This window comes from Microtus oregoni, unplaced genomic scaffold, assembly GCF_018167655.1.
Source record: "Microtus oregoni isolate MIOR12 unplaced genomic scaffold, Mior012 000002F_ref0000024, whole genome shotgun sequence".
In the NCBI taxonomy this organism is placed as follows: Eukaryota; Metazoa; Chordata; class Mammalia; order Rodentia; family Cricetidae; genus Microtus; species Microtus oregoni.
In genome coordinates, this window is record NW_024543061.1 from 88,592,039 (window position 1) to 88,616,138 (window position 24,100).

Genomic DNA, 24,100 nt, shown 5'->3' on the forward strand with positions numbered 1-24,100 from the left:
CTAGCACATTCTCTTTTTCCACTAGACACAATACATATCAGGAGGAACTCCTGGACTCTACAGCACAGTTAACACTTTGTACAGAAACTTTAACTTCTAAACCAATTAACTCCTAGAAGGGATTAAAAAAAAAAAAGTTATACTTGACATGCTTTTCAATAAAAGCTTTTAAAATTAAATTTGACTTTCTTATGGAGCCAAGTATCCACGTGCACCTTCTTAGATAATTTCTGGATATTTCCAATGGGGGAAAAAATGTTTTCCATGTTTTACACAGAGGAGAAAAGAGCCAGAAAAGGCTACACACTCTGTAATGACTTCTAAGACAGTTGGCACAAGCCTAGTTTGAACAGTTGGTTAAGCTTTGCCCTCTGTGTTTTTGGTTGTATGAGGCAGGGTCTCCTATAGGTCAGGCTGGCCTGCAACTCACTTCGTAGCTGAGAATGGCTTTGAATTTGTGATCCTCCTCCCTCCAGCTCCCTAAGACTTAGAATAAAAGTATACATCACAATGCCCAGCTACTCTCTATGTCTTTAAGGAAAAGGAAATCATATTCTGTAGAACATCAGGGAGCCACTCAGTTCTAGTATACCCAATACCAAGACACCAGCTGTAACAGCGTCAATATAATAAGTGGACTGGTACCGCTCAAAGAGCCGAGCAACGATATGCAGAGCCCACTTCTTACACTTCCACCACACCAGCTCTGGCCGGTCATCCTCATCAATTTGAAGAGTCTCCTAAGGGGGAAAAACATCCAAATCAGATTGTTTTTCCTAGGTTGGTTTACAAAAACAGCATAAATATTGGTATAGATCAAGCCACAATTAGTTAGGAATAAAATAAGTAAATCTTTCCAAGCAGTGCTGGCGTTCGCACTGATCTTCAAGGGAAGCAAGTGAGCAGAAACAAAACACCAAGCACCAAGCCGCTGGAGGAACTCTGGGAGAATGAGAAGGTTCTGAGTTTTGATGTAGGCAACACAACAAGATTGTTGCCAAAACTCTCTGCACTGTGTACTGCCTGTATGGACATACTAAAACTTGAAATAACAAGGAGAAGATGAGGACAACAAGGAGCAGTATGATTAGCATGTGAAAGGCCCTGGACTCAACCTAAATACGTAAATAAATAAAAGATATGGACACAAAAAGAATAGCAAACATTTTCAGGCCAACTCAAGTTTTTAAAATACAAAGATTAATTTGACAGAAGAAAAGGTACTGTTGTTGCTACCACAGACCACACTGAGATACTTTTTCTACCTGTCACTCAAAGTACACGCCTAAGCCCTGTTTCTGCTTTGCACAGTCCGCCAAAAGCCCAACACTTTCAGGAAGCAACCACTCTGCCACTGAGTTCCACTCCAGTCAAGCACTAAACTACATTCTTAAAGATAAACGCTTAGACATTAAAACCACCCAAATATCCAGCAATGAGGCATTCCATAAATATGACAGTATAAAAACAGTCGAGGGCCAGCAAGATGGTTAGGTAGGTAAAGGTGTCTACTACCAACCTTGATGGTCTGAGTTTGAACCCCAAGAACCACAAAGTGGAAAGAAAGACCCACAAGGGTCCTCTGACCTCTACACATACACCATGGTGTACTCCCACACAACATAGCACCTATACACACTCACACACACACTAAAAAATTTTAAATATAAAATAAAAATTAATTTAAAAAAGTTATAACCACGAAAGTAGTAATATATATATATATATATATTTCATTTTTGACAAAAAAATATGAAGGAATAGCTACATGTACTATTTTTATAAGTAAAATTCTAAATATGCATGCAGAAAAAAAAAACTAGAGAGATATGTAGCAAGGTCTAAAATGTTTTAACCAGTTTAAGCAAACAGTTACTGTTTTAATATGCTTGGTGATCTGACTTTCTAAAAGTGAACATTATTAATTATGTATTATATTACTTTTATTAGTTAATATGACAATGGTTTTTGTTTTTCAAAGAGCAAACCCTCAGAGCCCCGGCATACCGGAGGGACCGTCCTATCAATGATGGACCGAAAGATCTCCATCCAGGTTGTCATGGTCTGGTGAGTCACCAGCTGAAGAGGCAGTGCATACTGGAAAACAGAGCAGCAGTAGGAAGTCAGCCCTCCTGCCCATAAAAATCAATACCTTATATCAGAAGGCTAACTTATACAAAATAGCTAACATTTGAGCAAGAAACAGCAATTCGTGATTCAACCTAAAATTTAACTTTAAAAAATGCATAATCAAATATATACTTTTGGGGGATGGGAGGCAACAAGTGCTCACATATCCCAGGCTAGCCTCAAAATCACCCAAGGAGGATGACCTTGAACTCCTGATCCTCCCGCCTCCAGCACAGGGGACTGACCCCAGGGTTCCTACATTCTAGGTAAGAACTCTAACACCTGGGTTACTCCCCAGATTCTTTTTCTGTTTGTCAGGTTGACTGGTCGGTTGGATGCGTTTTGAAACAGGGTCTCCTATAACCCAAGCAGGCTTCAATGGAACCAAAGAGAGCCTTGAGATCCTAATCTTCCACCTCTACTCTGCAAACAGGAGGATCACAGACATGTACAACCTACCCCAGGCTTTTATACATAAATCTTTTAAATTTAGAAATACACACATTAGTTGTTTTCCTTGTCTACCTTTAAAAAGAAAGATTTACTATCAATAATGTCCCATTTATTTCACAGAATATCTTGGGTTATTTTACTTCATGTATCCAACTTTTAATTATAAGCACTCTGATGAAAACCTTCCCTTCATGAACACACATGAAGCTTTTTTTAATTCCCGTCCTCAGTGTATGGCCCAACACCATCAATGACTATTGCTCAAGTTTCCATCACCTCTGCTATGCAGTGAGCTATGGGGACCCACCTCCACGCCCACTGTTCCACCGTCCCTAGCTAAGAGCTGAGGACATGACCATGAGCTGGGGGACCCGCCTCCACACCCACTGTTCCACCGTCCCTAGCTAAGAGCTAAGAACATAACCATGAGCTGCAGGGACCAGCCTCTATGCCCACTGCCCCACTGTCCCTAGCTAAGAGCTGAGGACATGACCCTAAAAGAGACATCGCTGCTGTCTCACACAACTCACATTGCAGCTGGAAAACCTGAGTTCAAGAGCAGGAGGGGCAAATAGTGAAGGGGGAAGAGGCGACCACGGATGTTAAGTTCATACAAGCCAGGCATGGTGGCTCACACATGTAATCCCATCACTCAGATGGCTGAGGCAGGAAGACTGAGTCTGAGGCCCTACTAGACCACACTGTGGGATCCTGCCTCAAAAAAAAGAAAGGCCACACTTCCCTCTGTGGGAGCGAGGCATTTGGGTCCAGAGGAGGCGCAGGCAGGGGGTTAGGCAGAAAGTGGTGACTCCCGGCAAATGTTTGGAGGAACCAAGTTCATACACAGATAAATGCTGCTTAAGACAAAATCAGTCTCACGGAATTAGACATTTATGAGCGGTTCATCTGGGCCTTCTAGACCCCAGCCAGGCAATTCTCCCTCACACCATGATTGCAGTTTCACGGCTCAATTACTTTTATTTTTGCCTGCAAAGAACTTTCATCAGGCGATGAAAGGAGACAGAGACCCACATTGGAGCACTGGGCTGAAATCTCAAGGTCCAAATCAGGAGCAGAAGGAGAGAGAGCACGAGCAAGGAACTCAGGACCGCAAGGGGTGCACCCACACACTGAGACAAGGGGGATGTTCTATCGAGAACCCACTAAGGCCAGCTGGCCTGGGTCTGAAAAAGCATGGGATAAAACCGGACTTGCTGAACATAGCGGACAATGAAGACTACTGAGAACTCAAGAACAATGGCAATGGGTTTTGATCCTACTGCACGTACTGGCTTTGTGGGAGCCTAGGCAGTTTGGATGCTCACCTTACTAGACCTGGATGAAAGTGGGTGGTCCTTGGACTGCCCACAGGTCAGGAAACCCTGATTGCTCTTTGAGCTGATGAGGGAGGGGGACTTAATCGGGGGAGGGGGAGGGAAATGTGAGGCAGTGGCGGGGAGGAGGCAGAAACCTTAAATAAATAAATAAATAAATAAATAAATAAATAAAAATTTTGCCTGCAAAGGAGCACACTGCTGTATTTATAAATGAGAGATTACCAGAACAGTTAAAGATGTTAGAGCGGTTCATCTTTTGTTTTCTTTTTATGTGTTTAAATGATTTTTTTGCCCTACTTGTAAGCCAAGTAGATAAAAACCACCACAGAAAACTCACTCCAGGAGCCTTCACGTTACCGACCAGTGCCTGGGCTCTGTTTACCCAGTAGGAAAAGCACATGGACTATTATTGTTGTTGTTACAATGGCCCAGCATAAAGAAGGTTTGCTGGGAGAGAACTCTAACACTAACTCTACAAGACAGACATGCAGCTTTCCTCCCAAACACTTCAGAAATGTGGGGGAATGTATTTCCCTGATAGCCTACTTTCTTCTCTCTTGTGAGAACACCTTCCTTCCTTTTGTTCTGGAAAAAAAAAATCTGCCTTTATTAAACAAGTATGAGGCCAGGTGAGGTGGCCACACTTTTAATCTCAGTACTTGGGAGGCAGAGGCAGGTAGATCTCTGAGTTCCAGGACAGTCAGGGCTACACAGAGAGACCCTATCTCAGAAAACACACCCCCAAAAAAATTTTTTTAACTTTATGAGGGAAGACACCCAAGTCAAAATGAAATGAGCAAGTCCAACCTTCCCTGCAGCCCTAGCTAAACTAAACCACCCTCAAGTCACGAGGAATTATCAAGAAAGCTCAGAAAAGAGCCTCTACTCCATCGTCACAATTGGCTGACCCCAGTGCTTCTTCCCAGGCCAAATCATTTACTCAAGTTTTTCAAGGATTCATTGTTAAATATTCTCAAATTTTAAAGACATTTCATCTTTATCTTCTAATTATTTTTAATTACCATATTAGTATCCCTTATAGTTTCCACATTAGAAAAGAGGATTGGCTTAAATCAGAGAAAATATGTGGAGGGCAAAAAGGCCTTGTGCACCCAGCTAAGCCCTGGAAATATAGCTGATCTCTCCAAAGGGAGTGAATACTTAGCAGTTTCCTGGCATGCTGGAGGCAAATACAGTTTACAAACTGACAATCCTTGGCTACCTGCTGAGACAGGCTCCACCTACAGGCCCCAGACTTTGTTTATCCCAGACTTTTCCCCCTGAAACCTTGAGCTTTACTTCTAAGCCAGGAAACATCCTTGAAAGATGTCATTTGTACTTTACAACAGCCTAAGTGACTTCTACTTTATCCTGACTCCTGCAGGTGTTTGTTGACCTCAGACACCCTTATCCTGAGCACTGTTTCTAAGACAACAAGAAACCATCTTGGGGATGAAGTCATACGTACTTTGCTAAGAACTTCAATGTAAACATGTCTTAAGCTTTGTCATACTCATGAGGCTGAGTTGTTATCTGAATACTTTTTCCAAAATTGTGCTGTGATTAAATATAACAAAAGTAAAATGATCTGGGTCAGACTCCAAGAAGTCTTGGCCCATCATTGGTTACCAAAACTGGGCTGAGCCGAGTTTCATTCTTACCCACCATGATTGTTTTGACCCACCTGATGTAAAGCCTACAGGGACCCTCCCACAAAAATAAGCAGCTAAATCTGTATTGGCTTAAAGTTGGCTGAAGAAGAGGAAGGCATCAATCCATGTGATTTCCCAAGAAGAAGAACTTTGTGTCCTCCTCCTCCTATAACCACAGCTGACCTGTAGACGGGCACCTTGAATTTAAGCTCAAGCAACACCTGGGTTCTGAGAAAACAGCCCACAGACACCAGACTGAACCTTGGATACTCAGTGATCGTGGCTGAGTTAATTTCTGGGAGCCTGATTCTCCTAAGGTAAAAATATATTCTTGGGGCTTGAGAGATGGCTTAGTGGTTAAAAGCACTGTTTTCCCAGAGGACCTAGGTTCAATTCCCAGCACCCACACAGCAGCTCACAACTGTCTGTGACTCCAATCCAGGGGATCTGGTACCTTGAGACAAACATGTACACAGGTAAAACACTAATGCACATGAAATAAAAGTAAATAAACCTTAACATGTGTGATTCTAAATAATGATAAGGCTCCATGTTTATCTTCTGAAGTAGAACTAACCTGAACGAGCGCATAGAAGATCTTCAGGATCTGTTTCTGCAGCGACACAGAGTAATGGGAGGCATCGGGAAGTAGCTGCAGGATTTGCTGCTGAATTCGAGGCAGAAATATCTGCATGGCTGCCAGGAGAGGCTCCCTTTCCTCTGCTTTCTTATATCTGCATAAGCGAAGGAGACAGAATAAAGAAGGTGGTGACGTCTCTCCTTCCCAGTGAGCTATAAACAATGATGAACCACATGAAACCAGAACCATGTAAAACGCGAGCTTCAGTTTTCTATGTAGTTGCTGCAATAAAGTTGGAAGGAGAAGGTCTTGGTTCAGGCAGACACAAAATCCTTCTTAAAAGGTTTGGACTAGTTTGAGAGTCTCAAATGAACACCTGCGATCCCAGTTCTTGGGAGGTAAAGTCAGAAGGATGTCGATTTTCAAGGCCAGCCTGAACTTATAAAGCAAACCTGTCTCAGAACACCAAGAGCTGGAAATGTGGCTCCCGTAAAAAGATCCTGGGTTGGTTTGCTGTGCATCAGTGAAAAAGAAAGGGACGGAGAGGAGGAAGGAGAGAGAGAGGTGGGGAGGGAGGGAGGGAAAGAGAGAGAGAGCATATCATGATGTAGAACATACTTTCTTTGGCAGCTGCTGTAGATAGACCTCAGACACAGAAATCAGATAGAAAATGTAAAAGTTCACCAGGACACTTCCATGAAAGTTGGAGTGAGGTATAAGACTTGGGTGGCAGCTAATTAGAGAGAGAGAGAAAGAAGAAAAGAAAGAAAAGTCCAACTATCTAGTAATTTTATATGGGAAGTTTTCTAGTAGTTAATATCAAACCATAATTCAAACCATAATTCATTCTACAAAATGAAAACTGATCTGCCAGTTTAAACATGATACTGTACAGCAAACAACAGAGAAAACGTTCTCATATCATCCTACGTTGAGAGCGAATGTACTTTATAAGCCTGGTGCTCACTAACCACTTCTATTGCTGCCAATCTAAAATATTTTCTAAACAGAAATCCTATAAAACTTAAAGAAGGAAAACTACCTGGGTGGTAATGTCAGCACTCAAGAAGCTGAGGCAGGAGGATGGCTGTGAGTTCAAGGCCAGTTGGAGCTACCAAGTAACACCCTGTCTCAAAGCAAAGGAAAACTACAGGATTGCACATACAAAAGCAATGTTCATCCTAAAAAAACCCAAAAATATAAAGAAAGTATGCGCTCCCCACCTCAGAAACCAGCAGTGTACACCAGAAAACCTGAGAGCAGCAAGGGAACACAGTCACATGCTGACTCAGCATCTCCACAGTGACGGCCACTCTCTGAGCCCGAGTCCACAGGACACTGGCTCCCTCTGGCCAGGAGGATGAACTTACTCATAGGTCTTCACCAGCTGATACAAGCACAGCAAACTGCCAAGCCAGTTCCCACTGTTGGGTGACCGTAAGTAGAAGTCCATCTTGTCGACCACCGCAGGCCAATGACCAGGAAAATCGTGCTTAATGATGACTCGGAGACACATGGTTAACTGGACTCTGTAAGGCGGGAGAGAAAATCCACATGCAAGCAGTCAGGAGTATCGCCCACGAAAGAACTACAATACTGTTATCAAGTTCTGTAACTCACCTACAGTCAGGCACCACTGAGGAAGAACGACAATATTGTTATCAAGTTCTGTAACTCCCTTTCCCTGTAACTCACCTACAGTCAGACACCACTGCGGAAGAACGACAATCTGTTATCAAGTTCTTTAACTCCCTTTCCCTGTTATTCACCTACAGTCAGACATCACTGAGTAAGAACGACAATACTGTTATCAAGTTCTGTAACTCCCTTTCCCTGTTATTCACCTATAGTCAGGCACCACTGAGCGTGAACAACACTGAGAAATGTGTCATTTGTAAGTTCAAACTTGTGTGAACACCAGAGTGTCTTTATACCTAAGATGTTCATCTAGATGCATCTAGATGGATATAATCACAAGGAATACAATGTATATATTGTAAACAGAAACTACTGTATATGTGGTGGGGTGTAAGGAAAAGTGATCATATTTAAAACCTCAATGGCTCACTCTACTAAAAATAAACAGGGGTCTTTAGGGCATCGGAAGAGCAAAGCCACAGGACTGTCTCAGAACAAACAGGGAACCCTGTCCACCACCAGCAGCTGCTCCTTTAAACAACACTGGAGTAAAGCATAGCTAAAATTTTTCTCTTTTTTTAAGATTTCACCTTGAGATGGGCCTCATGGTAAGTGTAAGACTGGCAGGAGAAGCTACTCCTGTGTGTTGCTGTAGGAACACTGGGAGATTCTGGAGACCAGGAAACAAGCGTCTTCACAGATAAACATACAACAGTTTTGAGAGGTTCCTGGAACACTACTGGCCTGTAGGCAACCAGTGAGAATAAGGAGGTTTTCTTTAGTGCACACATACCTGTGTTCCCTAGCTGAGAAAATAACTACACCACAACTCAACGCCTGTTCTTCCTGTTACTGCCTCCCTCAAGTTTCCTTTCTTTCCCTGTTTTCATCATGATTGCTCTTAATATCTGATATTAAACAACCTTATGCCTCACCATCGTTGCATCTGTTGACCTCCCCTCCATTTCAGAGAAAACTTAACGACTGGATCATATGCTGAGGTAAATTTATTTCTATTTTAAGACTGCAAGATGCTTGACTCCACAGCTAAGCTCCAATACATGGCACTAAAAACTTATTTCCTGGGTTGGAGATGTAGCTCAGTTGGTAAAAACTTGCCCAGAACGAAGCTCCAACTCCACATATATCCATCGTAACCTGTAATTCCAGTACTTGAGAATGGAGACAGGAGGACGAAGCACACTTGCGACCAGTCTGGGGTACAAGAGACCTGTCTGTCTGTCTGTCTGTCTCTCTCTCTCTCTCTCTCTCTCTCTCTCTCTCTCTCTCTCTCTCACACACACACACACACACACACACACACACACACACAAAGTGGAAGATTACACCCAGAAGTCAGTCCCAACCAAGGAGGTCAAATGCCTCCTCAAATCACAGACAGGGCATGGCCTACCTCACCAGATCCGGAGACCGAATTATCCCCTCCACAATGTTGTCACGTATCTGCTGTCGGTCGTTCTCGTGGATATTGAATGGAAAGATTGCTTCTCCTGGGGGAGGCTCCCTGTCCGGCCAGTACTGTGTCACCATGTTCTTCAGGTAGATGGCAGCTGAGTTTAAGAGAATCAGAAAGACCACTTCAACTCAATCTCAAGGAGCTCAAAGGCTAAACAGCCTTCCTTGTGGAATGCGATGTCCAACAGAGATGGAAAACCTTACAGGTACAAAAAGCCAACTCGGGAAGGGGAGATGGGAAGAACTCAGAGTTTCGTATGGAGTCAGAGCAGCAACATTACACTAGAGGACATCTCCAGATGACACAGAAATGACCTAGGAGTCATAGACATGTTTTCAGACTGACATCGGGAAATTGTTGTGGAATAATCTTAGTGTACACTGTGAATATGTGCCACTCTGTTTAATTAAAAAGCTGAACAATACGCAGGCAAATTTTCCAGGCAGAGGACACTGAGAAGAAGGGCAGAGACATCAAGAAATGCAGAGGAAGCAGCATGGGCAGTACAGAGTGAAGGTAACCTAGCCATGTAAAAGGACATAGATTAAAAGATATGGGTTAATTTACGTTATAAAAGCTAGTGAGAAACAAGCCTAAACTATTGGCCGAGCTCTCATACCTAATAATGTCTCAGTGTCATTATCATGGAGCTGATGGTTTGCAAAGAAAAAAATCCAACCACGGATAACATGTACTGAGCAATCCAACCACAGATAACGTGTACTGAGCAATCCAACCACAGATAACGTGTACTGAGCAATCCGACCACAGACAACGTGTACTGAGCAATCCAACCACGGATAACGTGTACTGAGCCATCCAACCACGGATAACGTGTACTGAGTAATCCAACCATGGATAACGTGTACTGAGCAATCCGACCACGGATAATGTGTACTGAGCAATCCGACCACGGATAATGTGTACTGAGCAATCCGACCACGGATAACGTGTACTGAACAATCCGACCACGGATAACGTGTACTGAGCCATCCGACCACGGATAACGTGTACTGAGCAATCCAACCATGGATAACGGGTACTGAGTAATCCAACCACGGATAATGTATAATGAACAATCCAACCATGGGTAATGTGTACTGAGTAATCCAACCATGGATAACATGTACTGAGCAATCCAACCACAGATAACGTGTACTGAGCAATCCGACCACGGATAACGTGTACTGAACCATCCGACCACGGATAACGTGTACTGAGCCATCCGACCACGGATAACGTGTAACCACGGATAACGTGTACTGAGCAATCCGACCACGGATAACGTGTACTGAGCAATCCAACCATGGATAACGGGTACTGAGTAATCCAACCACGGATAATGTATAATGAACAATCCAACCATGGGTAACGTGTACTGAGTAATCCAACCATGGATAACATGTACTGAGCCATCCAACCATGGATAACGTGTACTGAGCAATCCGACCACGGATAACGTGTAACCACGGATAACATGTAACCACGGATAACATGTACTGAGCAATCCAACCACAGATAACGTGTACTGAGCCATCCGACCACGGATAACATGTACTGAGCCATCCGACCACGGATAACGTGTACTGAGCCATCCGACCACGGATAACATGTACTGAGCCATCCGACCACGGATAACGTGTACTGAGCCATCCGACCACGGATAACGTGTACTGAGCAATCCGACCACGGATAACGTGTACTGAGCAATCCGACCACGGATAACGTGTACTGAGCAATCCGACCATGGATAACGTGTACTGAGCAATCCGACCACGGATAACATGTACTGAGCAATCCAACCATGGATAACGTATACTGAGCATATCTGCCCACCACTACTTCCCTTCAGCTCCCCCAGGGACCACTATGGCATCACCCTCCCATCTCCGTGTCCTCTTTATGTTCTGCTGTTGTTATTATTAGTCCTGAGTCTAATAAGTGATGTCCTATGAGCATGGTGTGTGGACATCAGTGAGGCATGAGCAACTTAACAGAGCCACACCCCCAAAGAAGAGTGACTCCTCAGCAGCAACTAACGGCTAGCAGCTCTTCCACTAGGGGAGGCGCTTTAAGGATCATCCCTGCATCTGTGTTGGAATTTTGACTGTCATGATCTTGCACAAGTCTTTTTTTTTTTTGGAAGGTTGTTTTTATTATTAAGTAAATGTTTTCTTTTGCAGGTCTTGTACAGTACATTTAACTATTCAGATTTAAAGTGGAACTCTCATTTTCTTGAAAAGGCAACTTACCTGCCTGACGCACTGGGAACTCCACGTGGTCGGAGACTATGATCCGAAGCAAGCTGGGGGCAAAATTAATAATCTTGTAGGACTGAAATTACAAAGAAATGTTTGTAAAAATAGGGTACTCAGAATAGCTATTAGCACCATTACAGAATACATTACTGTCCAAATGAAAGAAATACTTTAAAGAGGAAAAATTTCTTATAACAAAAATGTGAATACTTTTATGATGTTCTCCACAGTCTAGGTAACCCTCTAACACCTGCACAGGCATGTTCATTCACCTACCTCAGGAACCCTTGAAACTTTAAAATCTTATTACTATTTTAAAAGATACTTCCTCTGTTACTTTCTGTTGACCATTCATTTCTTCTACAAATTTCTTACACCCTTTATCCTCTGAAAGGAGATATTTCACTGTTTATTGATCAACTCTAAGAGTTACTAATGGATTTACAATCTCAACCTTTTATTGGACCTCTTTGGGAGTCAATACTGATGGTCTTCATGACAGAATCGGCCTCATAGACAAGCCTCTGGACGTATCTGAAGGAACCTGTAGTTGAGTTTATTGAGATGGGAAGACACTCCTTACATGGACTGGGGTCCTGGACTGAAGAAAAAGCAGCAAACCAGCTTGACACCAGCATTTATCTCTCGCTGCTTCCTTACTGTGGACTGCAATGTGACCAACTGTTACAAGCTCTGAATGCCAGGCCTTCCCCCTCATGATGGACTATATCCTCAATAAACCCTTCCTCCCTTAAGTTTCTTGTATCAGGTATTGTGTTGCTAGAAGAAGAAAAGCAACTAATATAACCTACTCACCACAGATTATCTGGGATTTAATTTTCTTGATATGTATTTTTGACAAACAGAAAACAAAACAAAATGTCATCTTCAGAAACCAGAAGCCCCAGCACAGGAGAAAAAGATAAAACACATTGATAGTGAATTCCCGTGCAATAGAGAGAGGCTGGTCCAGAGGAGGACAGTGATTCCACGTGCTATAGGGAGAGGCTGGCCCATAGGAACAGTGGATTCCACATGCTATAGAGAGAGGCTGGCCCACAGGGACAGTGAATTCCATGTGCTATAGGGAGAGGCTGGCCCATAGGGACAGTGGATTCCACGTGCTATAGAGAGAGGCTGGTCCAGAGGGACAGTGGATTCCATGTGCTATAGAGAGAGGCTGGCCCACAGGGACAGTGGATTCCACGTGCTATAGAGAGAGGCTGGTCCAGAGGGACAGTGGATTCCACAGGCTATAGAGAGAGGCTGGCCCACAGGGACAGTGGATTCCATGTGCTATAGAGAGAGGCTGGCCCACAGGGACAGTGGATTCCATGTGCTATAGAGAGAGGCTGGCCCACAGGGACAGTGGATTCCACGTGCTATAGAGAGAGGCTGGTCCAGAGGGACAGTGTTCCATGTGCTATAGAGAGAGGCTGGTCCAGAGGGATAGTGGATTCCACGGGATATAGAGAGAGGCTGGTCCAGAGGGACAGTGGATTCCACGGGATATAGAGAGAGGCTGGTCCAGAGGGACAGTGGATTCCACGTGCTAGAGAGAGGCTGGTCCAGAGGGACATTGGATTCCACGTGCTAGAGAGAGGTTGGTCCAGAGGGACAGTGGATTCCATGTGCTATAGAGAGAGGCTGGCCCATAGGGACAGTGATTCCACATGCTATAGAGAGAGGCTGGCCCACAGGGACAGTGATTCCACGGGCTATAGAGAGAGGCTGGCCCACAGGGACAGTGGATTCCATGTGCTATAGAGAGAGGCTGGTCCAGAGGAGGACAGTGATTCCACGTGCTATAGAGAGAGGCTGGCCCACAGGGACAGTGAATTCCACATGCTATAGAGAGAGGCTGGCCCATAGGGACAGTGGATTCCATGTGCTATAGAGAGAGGCTGGCCCACAGGGACAGTGAATTCCACATGCTATAGAGAGAGGCTGGCCCATAGGGACAGTGGATTCCATGTGCTATAGAGAGAGGCTGGCCCACAGGGACAGTGAATTCCACATGCTATAGAGAGAGGCTGGCCCATAGGGACAGTGGATTCCATGGGATATAGAGAGAGGCTGGTCCAGAGGGACAGTGGATTCCACGGGATATAGAGAGAGGCTGGCCCACAGGGACAGTGAATTCCACATGCTATAGAGAGAGGCTGGCCCATAGGGACAGTGGATTCCATGTGCTATAGAGAGAGGCTGGCCCACAGGGACAGTGAATTCCACATGCTATAGAGAGAGGCTGGCCCATAGGGACAGTGGATTCCATGGGATATAGAGAGAGGCTGGTCCAGAGGGACAGTGGATTCCACGGGATATAGAGAGAGGCTGGTCCAGAGGGACAGTGGATTCCACGTGCTATAGAGAGAGGCTGGTCCAGAGGGACAGTGGATTCCACGGGATATAGAGAGAGGCTGGTCCAGAGGGACAGTGGATTCCACGGGATATAGAGAGAGGCTGGTCCAGAGGGACAGTGGATTCCACGTGCTAGAGAGAGGCTGGTCCAGAGGGACATTGGATTCCACGTGCTAGAGAGAGGCTGGTCCAGAGGGACAGTGGATTCCATGTGCTAGAGAGAGAGGCTGGTTCACAGGGACAGTGAAACACGGACAACACAGAGGACCGGCATTCCCAGGCACCGTCAATATCACAATGCCTCAAGAGTCCATGCTAACAACTTCCTATTCAGCCTGCTGCCAGGGCCATTTCATCCGTAGGTTGTTTAATCTGATCTGCTTCCAGGTCTGGGCACGGGCACAACCAACACAGAACCCGATTCCTTCTGACCATATTTTTGCATAGATGTCTAGTATCGAAACATCCCACAGCTCTGCACATTCCTGGAGTTCTGCTTGACCTGCCCACTGACATTGCTAGAAGCCTCAAAAATTCTCAAGAAGAGAAACCAGACCTTGAACACTCCACAGGGTCCATTCAGTCTGAAGGCTTCTAAAGCCTATGCAGGCAATATCACCCTTTGAAACACAGCTAGGCTAGTACAGCCGCTCCATTTTTCTCAAATATATATATATATATATATATATATATATATATATATTCATTCTCTCTGTGTGTGTGTGTGTGTGTGTGTGTGCGCGCGCGCGCGCACGCCCATCCATGCTGAGGTCAGAAGATAACCCGTGGCCTCTATTCTCTCCATCTATCTTTATATGAGCTCTAGGGATCAACCTCTGGGCATCAGGTTTGGAGGGCAAGCACTTTTACCCACTAAGCCATCTTGCTGCCAGCCCACTCAAAAATTATTTTAAATCTATTTTTATGTGTATAAGTTCTTTGCTTGCATATATGTCTGTGCACCATGTATGTGCCTGGTCTCCACAGAGGTCAGAAGAGGGAGTCAGATTCCCTGGAACTGGAAATACAAATGGTTGTGGGCCAACGTGCAGGTGCTGGGAATTGAACTCAGGTCCTCTGGACAAATGTCAATCATTCAATTTTAACAAGGACTCGGGAGCCAGATGCTAGGGTCAAAGTTTTCTAGCACAGAAAACGCGCCCAGGTGACCTTCCTCCTCAGCCAAAGTCCCAGAAGCCTCTCACTTTTACTCCATCTCAAAATACCTCTTTAAACGGAATGTCCCTCCCTTCTACTTCCTGTGAGTCTCTCTGTCCTCCTAACTCCCTCTTAATCTCTACGATTTTTTCTTAATACTCATATCCTATATTTACTTTCTGTCAACTGGTTGCTTGCTCTGTCTCTTGACCTATGGTTGACTTTATTTAATCCTGTTCACAGTATTCAAGCAGAAAATTTCTTGGATTAAAGGTGTGTGCTAGGGCTGAGCCACACCACAACTAGAAAACAGGTTTTTCCAGTAAATATCATAATCTTAGGGTTCACAGCGTAATCAAATATCCTGCAACAGCTCTTAGTTGCTAATCTATCTCTCCAGGCCCTACTCAATTTTTTTTAAAATGACTTTTCCAACTAGGTGCAGGAGTATACACTTTAATCCCGGCACTCATGGGGCAGAAACAGGTGGATCTCTGTCATTTATAGTGCAGCCTGATCTACAAACAAGTTCCAGGCCAGGGAGGGCTACTCTATCTCAATCGATCAATCAATCAATCAATTAAAAGGATACATTCCTTTTAATTTATAATTAAAACTACAAAAAAATTTTAAGCAGTTTTTTAAAAGCAAGTATGGGAAACTGGAGGGATGGCACAGCAGTTAAGAGCACTTGCTCTTAACTTCCAGAGGACCCAAGCTCAGTCACCAATACCCACATCAGGTGGTTCACAAACATTCCTAACTCCAACTCCAGGGTAGCCACGACCTTCTTCTGGCCTTCTCAGGACACACACACATGGCATACACGTAAATAAAAATGTTTAAAAACAGCTTTGGTGAGAGAGCTCAGAAGTAAGAGCAGCTACCGTTCTTTCAGAGGATCCAAGTTCAGTTCCCAGCACCCGCATCAAGTGGCTCACAGGGGCCTGTAACTCCAACTCCATGGGTTCTGGTGACTCTGGCCTTCACGGGCATCTGCATATACCCATACTGTTGTAATAGGAGCGGAGGGGCTGTGTCCCGCCACCCGGCTAGCTTTACCTGAAATAATTACACAGAAACTGTATTCTTTTAAACACTGCCTGGCCCATTAGTTATAACCTCTTATTGGCTTGCTCTTACATATTGATATAACCCATTTCTAATATTCTGTGTAGCACCACGAGCTGGCTTACCAGGAAAGATCTTAACCTGCGTCTTTTTGGAGTGGGAGAATCATGGCGACTGTCTGACTCGGCTTCTTTCTCCCAGCATTCTGTTCTGTCTACTCCGCCTACCTAATTTTCTGTCCTATTAAAGGGCCACGGCAGTTTCTTTATTTAACCAATGAAATCAACACAAAACAGATGACCTCCTCCATCATTTCCCCTTTTTCTGTTTAAACAAAAAAAAATTTTAAAAATAAGCCACGTAAAAATAAAAATTTCACTGAGAGTCTGGATTATATACATTGTGTTTTCTTTAAAATTTTTGACTGTAAAGGAGCTAAATACAGAGAGACATTTCATTATATGGGCTGCCAAGCAAAACCAAAATGGATATCATAAGGGTATTATGACTTCAAAATTTGGGTCTAAGGATATGATGCTTTGGAGAGGGTCTTCTTTTGTTTTCACAGAAGATGAGACCCTGTGGATTGCTTCTATCCCAATATGGTATTATAGACCACGCCCTCCTAAAAGGTTGCTATAAACACCCTCAAAAAATTACTTCGCTCAACTGCCGACTGAGATGAATCTAGCACACAGGTTATACCATAAAAGACCTGATTAACAGCGCCCCTGTACAACAGAAAGAAGTTTGGAAAAAAATAACTATGCCCATATTCCCAAATATTGTTTATAAATGTTCTTTTACATTTAAAGGGGGATATGATATAGATATGAATAATTTGCATTGGTATGGATTTTAAGGTCAACTTTGTTATATGTATATGTATTTCTGATCTTGATTAAGGTGTGATTGTGTAGTTCATTTAAAATGTAATATATAATTTATGGGGGAAATATAGGTTGTTAATGGATAGTCATCAATAATAGTCAAGCTTGTAATCATATTAGTTAGATTTTCTAGATATATAGAGATATATTTCAGTTAGACCCATATACATTCACAGAATTTAAAAAAATAAACTTAAAATTAAATAAAAAAAAAATTGTTAGCCTGAGTTACATGAGATCCTGTCTGTAAATAAACAGATATGAGAACTGGAGAGATGGCTCACCCATTAAGAGTGCTTGGTGCCCTTGCAGTCACCTGAGTTCAGTTCCCAATACCCACGCTAGGCCGCCCATAACTGCCTGTAACTCAAGCTCCAGGAGATCTGATGACTCTGGCCTCCGCAGCCTGTGCTCACGTGTTCATACACACCCATACACGTAATTTATGCATATGCATTCTTAGTTATACATACAATTAAGAATAAATCTTCCTGTTGAGTTCAGCAGCACATGACTTTAATCCCAGCACTTGGAGGCAGAGGCAGGTAGATCTCTTTGAGTTTAAGACCAGTTAGATATATCTAGCAAGTTCCAGACCAATCAGAGCTATACAGTGAGACTTGATCGCAAAAAAGTCTTGACTTGAAAAAATATGTGTTTTTAACAGCAGTTTGTTTGGTCTTTTGGGTTTTTTGGGTTTTTTGTTTGTTTTTTGTTTTTTTGAGACAGAGTTCACTGTTTAGCCCTGGCTGTCCTGGAACTCACTCCATAGACCAGGCTGGTCTCGAACTCACAGAGACCCACCTGCCTCTGCCTCCTGAGTGATGGAATTAAAAGAGTGCACCACCATGTGCAGCTTAACAGTAGTTTTATGGAGGAAATTTTAATATGAATTTAACTCAGTCTTCTATAATTTCAATATATATGTTATTAAAATAATTTAGGTTTATAGCTTTTTGAAAAGTAAAAGATCAAATCAAAAATAAACATCTATAGTTAATTATAATCATAAAAACTGACTTCAGTTTTTTAGTTTTGTTTTTTGCTGGGTTGGGTTTTTGTTTTGTTTTGTTTTTTGGTTTTTCGAGACAGGGTTTCTCTGTAGCTTTGGAGCCTTTCCTGGAACTAGCTCTTGTAGACCAGGCTGGTCTCGAACTCACAGAGATCCACCTGCCTCTGCCTCCTGAGTGCTGGGATTAAAGGCGTGCGCCACCACCGCCCGGCTTTTTTTTGGTTTTTCGAGACAGAGTTTCTCTGTGTAACAGCTTTAGCTATCCTGGAACTTGCTCTGTAGACTAAATTGGCCTCAAACTCAGAGATCCACCTGCCTCTGCATCCCAAGTGTTGGGATTAAAGGCCTGCACCACCATCACCCCGCAATTCTTCAAACCTGTTATACACACAGAAAACAACCTGCACACTTAAACTAATGCTTCTTATTAAAACTGTGGCCACTGTACACATTTCGGAACTCCTGTTTTGCAACCGCTGGCCATTTTAAGGAACTTTGAAACATTGACTTCTTTGCTGATTTAACCAATGTTAATTTGGCAAGCTAAGACGTCAAGGCAAATGCAGATGCATTCCCATGCAACTTCCCTCACAAATCATACCCCATCACTGTTCCTCTTTGGGCTCCAAGTTTCTAACCAATAAGAGGAGTTGTTTCTCAATGACTTCGTGGGTCTATCTGCTTTGTATCTGTGAAGCCTTCTGAACATAAACTGTTGTGTTTCTTACTTAAATCCTATGGTTTATGAACACTCATACAACGCCAAGACTTGAGATTCCTGGTCTCTGACCACTAATCCCTCAGACCCCAGCTGGTGGGGTGAACAGATGAAGCATTTCTCAACCTGCTGTACCCTCTGCTCCTGCCCTCTGCTTGGCCACCCTTAGAAAGTGACCATCCCATCTATTTATCCCAGCACACTTGTAGGCTGCTCCCTACAGAACTCATAACCTGTCTCCAACTAGCTTGTGAGCTCCTGAGTAGAGTCTCGCACCAATGCCTAAAACACAACTCAGCAAGTAACTCATTATTCCTAAAAGCAAACTCCTTAAGGGCAAAGAAAATGATGGATCCTAAGGATGCAGCTTGGGGTATGTCTCACCTGTGTGATCTTGGGTTCAATAAGCACCACCGCAAAAAGATAAAAAAACATACACATCTATAAAGTAGGGATTCCAGAACTTGACAATGAAATGTCTTAAGGCTGAGAATAAGAGTTCAGTGGTAAACGGTTGACCTAGCATGAACAAAATCCTGGGTTCAAACCCCTCTCCCACCACAAGAAACAAAAAGCCAGGCATGACAGTACACACCTATAATAATCCCACCACACAAGAGACTGAGGTAGGGGGACTAGGCTATATAGCAAGACACTATCTCAAAGAGATGGGGGAGGGAAGAGGAGGAAGAAGAGGAGTAAATATACAAGGAAAAACAGATGGGGAGGAGTGTAGTTCTACTGGTACAGTGCTTGCCTGGCATGCCCAAAGCCCCAAGCTCCAGAGCCAGCACCACAGGAACCACACAGTAGTGCAGCACTCGGGAGGTGGACACGGGAGGATCAGAAGTACAAGAGCATTCTCAGTTACACAGCAAGATGGAGACAGTCAAAGAGCTGAACTCTAATCCCTTACAGCGGATACTTATTCATCCATGCAGCAAGAGAGGATGACACAGAGGTGCTAAGGGACAAGCATGCAAACCCAATACCAAAATCACATGAACAATAAAATAACATCACATCTAGTCTTTCTACTCCAAGTACAAAAACTTATTGAAGGCATATTACAATCCAAAACGTGGAATGTACAAGATATAGATGCTCAATGAATGGCACAGAAATGCTACCTTGTTGTTTTGGTTTGATTTCTGCGGTGCTAGGGATAAGCCTGGGGTATCACACTTTAAAATACAAGTAACAGAGAAAACGGTCTCCGGTGAGATGAATAGATATGGAGCAGGGAAGAGTAAAGACAGAATTTGGATTAAAATACTATGAAGAGGGAGCATGGGATTGAACCTCTCCCGGTTCTGCAGGCTTCAAGCCTTTTCTGCTTTCCAAACAAAGCTGCACTTATATGATGGCAAAACGGAAGGCAAGGTTAGGCTATGGGCAAAGAGCATAACATAGCATCAAAGTTATGTTCCCTCTTATCACTATCAAAGGGACCTATTGCTCTGTGGTGAGAGCAGTGTCAAACAGGAAGCCTTCCTTGTGTGTACCAGCAAGTTGCAAGTCCTGCCCTCATGGCATTCTTACTAACACGTAGCTAGTAAGATGTACTAACAGTCCCTAGGATGCACCTAACGGCTGTTGCTCCAGACAGTACTCTACAAAGTCTGGGACAGGCACTGACTTTAAGTGTCTCTTACTCTAGGGTGACTGTCATGCTCCTTTTCGAAACATCAAGCATCCTTCTTAGCCTTTCATTCAACACAAACTTTGTATGTATTAGGATTACAGGCTTGAGCAGGGCTGGAAACCAAATAGGGCCTGCCTCAAGAATTCTTGAACAGTCTACAGCAGAGCCAAATAGATAGTAACAGAATCTCAGCTTTCCTTCTTATCTCTTGGGGATCCTGGATTCACATGTACCGCAAAGTTCACAGAGATTTTCAGTTAATAGTATCACTTTCAAAGATTCGAATAGACGTGCTTTTAAAACTCAACTAGAACAGACACACTGGCCTATACTTTTAGGAGACACAGAATCACCTTGGGGGAGCCAGTAAAAATACAAACCTGTTACCACTCCCAGCTTTTCAGAGTCTTTGCATTGCATCATGGATGAAGCCCCATAATTCGCAAGCTCAGTTGTTCTCAGAGAAGCAGAGGCTACTGGTCCTGGCGACCCCTCAAGATAGACTAATTAAGTAATATCACTCACACTTGTAGCAACCTCAAACAATTGTCAAGTCATGCAAGGAGATTTTAATTTGTACTTTTTAGTAAGGGGTCCATGGTCCCTCTTAAATGTGCAGAAACGGAGCTTATGATTATTACAGTCTTGAAATTTGGGCCAGATGTGGTAGCACACCTTTAATCCCACAAGTCTAGGGGCAGAGGCAGAAGCAGCAGGCGGATCTCTGAGTTCCAGGCCAGCCTTTTAACTACATAGTGAGACCCTGTCCCCCCAAAGAAAGAAAAAGACAAAAAGAAGAAAGGAAAGAAAGGGAAAGTAACACACATTTCAGCACTGGAAAGAAATGCCTCAAATATGTATTATAGTCCGGTCTTTGAAAGGGTACGAGGTACATGGAAACCGCGTGCTCTCCCTAGAAGCCTCTCTGACAGCACTGACCAGCGCTCCAGCAAAACTGCCCCACGCCAGCAGCAGGCGAGGGACCGGGTTTCCAACAGCAACACCTGAAAAGGGCGGGTCTGGAGAAAAGCTAGCTCAGCTCTAGTGAATTTTCCCAAGGCGTCCCCGCGTTAAGCGCGCTGAAGAAAAGAAATCACACCCAAAGAACACTGGCAAGGGCTTCATAGCTTCTTTGTGCTGTCCAAGTGGGCTGGACAAGCGCACCGAGAAAGGACCGGATGCCCAACAGGTGCTCCAGCAGCTCCGCAGGGGTCCGAGTCTCAGGCTGCGATGGGAGGCGGGAGGCAGGGAAGAGAGAAGAGGAGGAAAAAGCAGGCCCGCTGCTCACCTGATTCAGCTCCGTCTCGGCCGCAATCCTCAGCTTTGGGTCTATGGTGCCCTTCAGCGCCTGGATGATCCGGTTGAGGTCCATGGCCCCGGGCGGGGAATCCGGCCCAGGGCCAGCAGGCCGGGTTGCAGCCGGGTTATCTCCTGGCCCTTTCGGGCCCGGACGCCACAGGGAACCACCTTACCCTAACCCCCTGCCGCCGTCACCGCCGCCTGCAGCTACTTGCTGCGCCACTCTGACTCCGCGCCCCCTGTCCTCCCTCCTTCGCCCCCCCCTCCACAACTCTCTCTCCATTCACCCTTTACGACAGCCGGTGGGAGGTGGGAGAACAGGAAGTGGCGACTCCTTTACGACCGCCTCTTCCCCTGGGGCGTGCTGCGCCGCCCGGCTCCTCTGGGGGACGCCATGATGCTGTACTGAAAATGCTCTACGCTTGTCAGTAACCGTCATCGCGTCGCTGTGCTCCTGCAGGATGCTGACATGGCTTTGTAGGAAAGGAGCTCAGATTCGTTCCGCCCGCTGAACTCCCGCAGACGGCCGCCATTATGCTGTACGGAAACCCTAGCCTGCCCGCCCACCTGTGTAATCAAAGTAAGTTACATGGCCTGGCATCTACTTACAGATGCAGCAAATTAGGCATATCTAAGTGGAGCGGCACCTCTTGTTCAAGACCTCCGGGCTGATGCCCATCTCAGTCCTTTATGCGCTCAGCCATCAGAATGAAAAGGCATTTTTAACTTGAAACAGTGCCTTTCCTACCCCAACCCTCAATTTCCTTTACTTGTGAAATCTTAACTCTAAGAGACTTTTCTCCCTGTGTTTTGATACACAATCTCTCTTTATAGCTGTCTCAAACTCTTGGCAATCCTGCTGTTTCAGTCTTTCCAGTGCTGATATTTCAATCCTGAGCTTCACTTCAATGTACTCCTTACTACGTAAAACCTGTTTGTAGGTGGAGGCTGCTTGTTCGTAACCCCACATCACCTAGTCTATCTTCCCCGTAGAAACACTACACTTATTCTTCAACTCCCTTGTCCCTTAGTTCCTGAACGGTTTCTTGCAGACTACACATCTTTTTCTGCTTTGTGTCTCCCAGTTTGTCCTCCGAACTACTGTGCTTGTTGACACAATTCTATTCCTTGTCTTCAACCAATACTACCCCTTGTTCCTTCAATAACTGTTCTGGACCACAGGGATGTTCGCAGGTACCCCACTCTCTTAGAGAGACCTACAAAGATAAGCAAAGCCCCTGGCAGCAGTATTCACTAACCCCCAAATTCACCTCTGTGTACCTCTGCACCTCAATCCCTACATCCTGAACAGAACCTCTCCCATATTCTCCAGAGCCTGGCTCTGTTTTGCTTATTTTTTCATTAAAATAAATGGGGAGAGAACTGGAGAGATGAGTAAGTAGTTAGGAGCACTTGCTTATGGAGTGGACCCAGGATTAATTCTCAGCCCCCACAAGTTGGCTCACAACCACCCATGGCACAGGTTCCAGAGAATGCAAAGCCCTCTTCAGGCACCAGCCATGCACAGGGTGCAGTTATACTAGCAAGCAAATCACTAAGATATGTAAAATAAATCTAAAAAATTTTAACATAAAAATAAATAAACGTCTGTGGTACTTATTAAATGTTCTTTGCTGACAAACGGTAAGACTTTTTCCTCTGAGATATCCAGCCTCTTTCTCCCCACTAACTAAAGTTCAGCCTAAAAGCTGAGTAGAAGGTTTTGGTGAAAGAATCACCAGCCTGGACAACATAGCTAGATCCCATCTCAAAAATTAAAAAAAAAAAAAAAAGAAAAGAAATAGGGAAAAACATAAAAACGTTAAGTGATACTAATTCTTAATTCTTATTCAAATTTGTTGCAAAGAATGCTCTTCGTTTTCTATTTCTCCTCTTTCTTTCCATTCATGTGTCAAGCAGGTATCACCAACTTTCTGGCCTTGGTTCTCTTGACACTGACACAATCAGGACTGGTCCCTTTAGAGACCAAATGCAGTAGGTCCTTTTTTTAAAATTCCTCATACTAAATTGTCTTCCACTGGTTGTAGCTGTATTTTATTCTGTTTATTATCTTTTTTTTCACATGCGTGTTTTGACTGGATGTATGTTTGTGCACATAATGCACAAAGAAGGCAGAAGAAAATATTAGTTCTCCATTGTGGCGGGTATCTGATCATACTGTAAACCTCAAGATTGCATTATTTACTAGAAAAACCTGTGTAGACAAATTTTTCTTTGGGCTTTCAGCTCACAAAAAATGACACAGAAACTTATTATTAATTATGAAAGCCTGGTCTACAGTTTAGGCTTGTCCCACTTCCTTTTATGATTTAAGTCTAGCTAGCTCAGTCAGTAGCGCATGATACTTCTAGTTTCAGGGTCGCGGGTTCTAGTCCCACTTGAGAAACCATTTGTAGTCAG

The 24,100-nt window shown here is 44.0% G+C and overlaps 1 protein-coding gene across 2 annotated transcripts in view; it reads right to left on the reverse strand.

The window, feature by feature from the left end:
• Ipo8 (importin 8) overlaps nucleotides 1–21,955 on the reverse strand; it is a 64,139-nt gene extending 42,184 nt beyond the window's left edge. For both annotated transcript variants that reach the window (XM_041639595.1, XM_041639587.1), the window contains exons 1-7: nucleotides 21,669–21,955; nucleotides 11,520–11,601; nucleotides 9,205–9,361; nucleotides 7,523–7,681; nucleotides 6,150–6,306; nucleotides 2,008–2,097; nucleotides 646–740 (exon numbers count right to left, since the gene is read on the reverse strand). In XM_041639595.1, coding sequence (XP_041495529.1) covers nucleotides 646–740; nucleotides 2,008–2,097; nucleotides 6,150–6,306; nucleotides 7,523–7,681; nucleotides 9,205–9,361; nucleotides 11,520–11,601; nucleotides 21,669–21,752 — 824 coding nt within the window. In that variant the 5' untranslated portion in view covers nucleotides 21,753–21,955. The remainder of the gene's footprint in view (nucleotides 1–645; nucleotides 741–2,007; nucleotides 2,098–6,149; nucleotides 6,307–7,522; nucleotides 7,682–9,204; nucleotides 9,362–11,519; nucleotides 11,602–21,668) is intronic.
• Nucleotides 21,956–24,100: the final 2,145 nt, after the last annotated feature.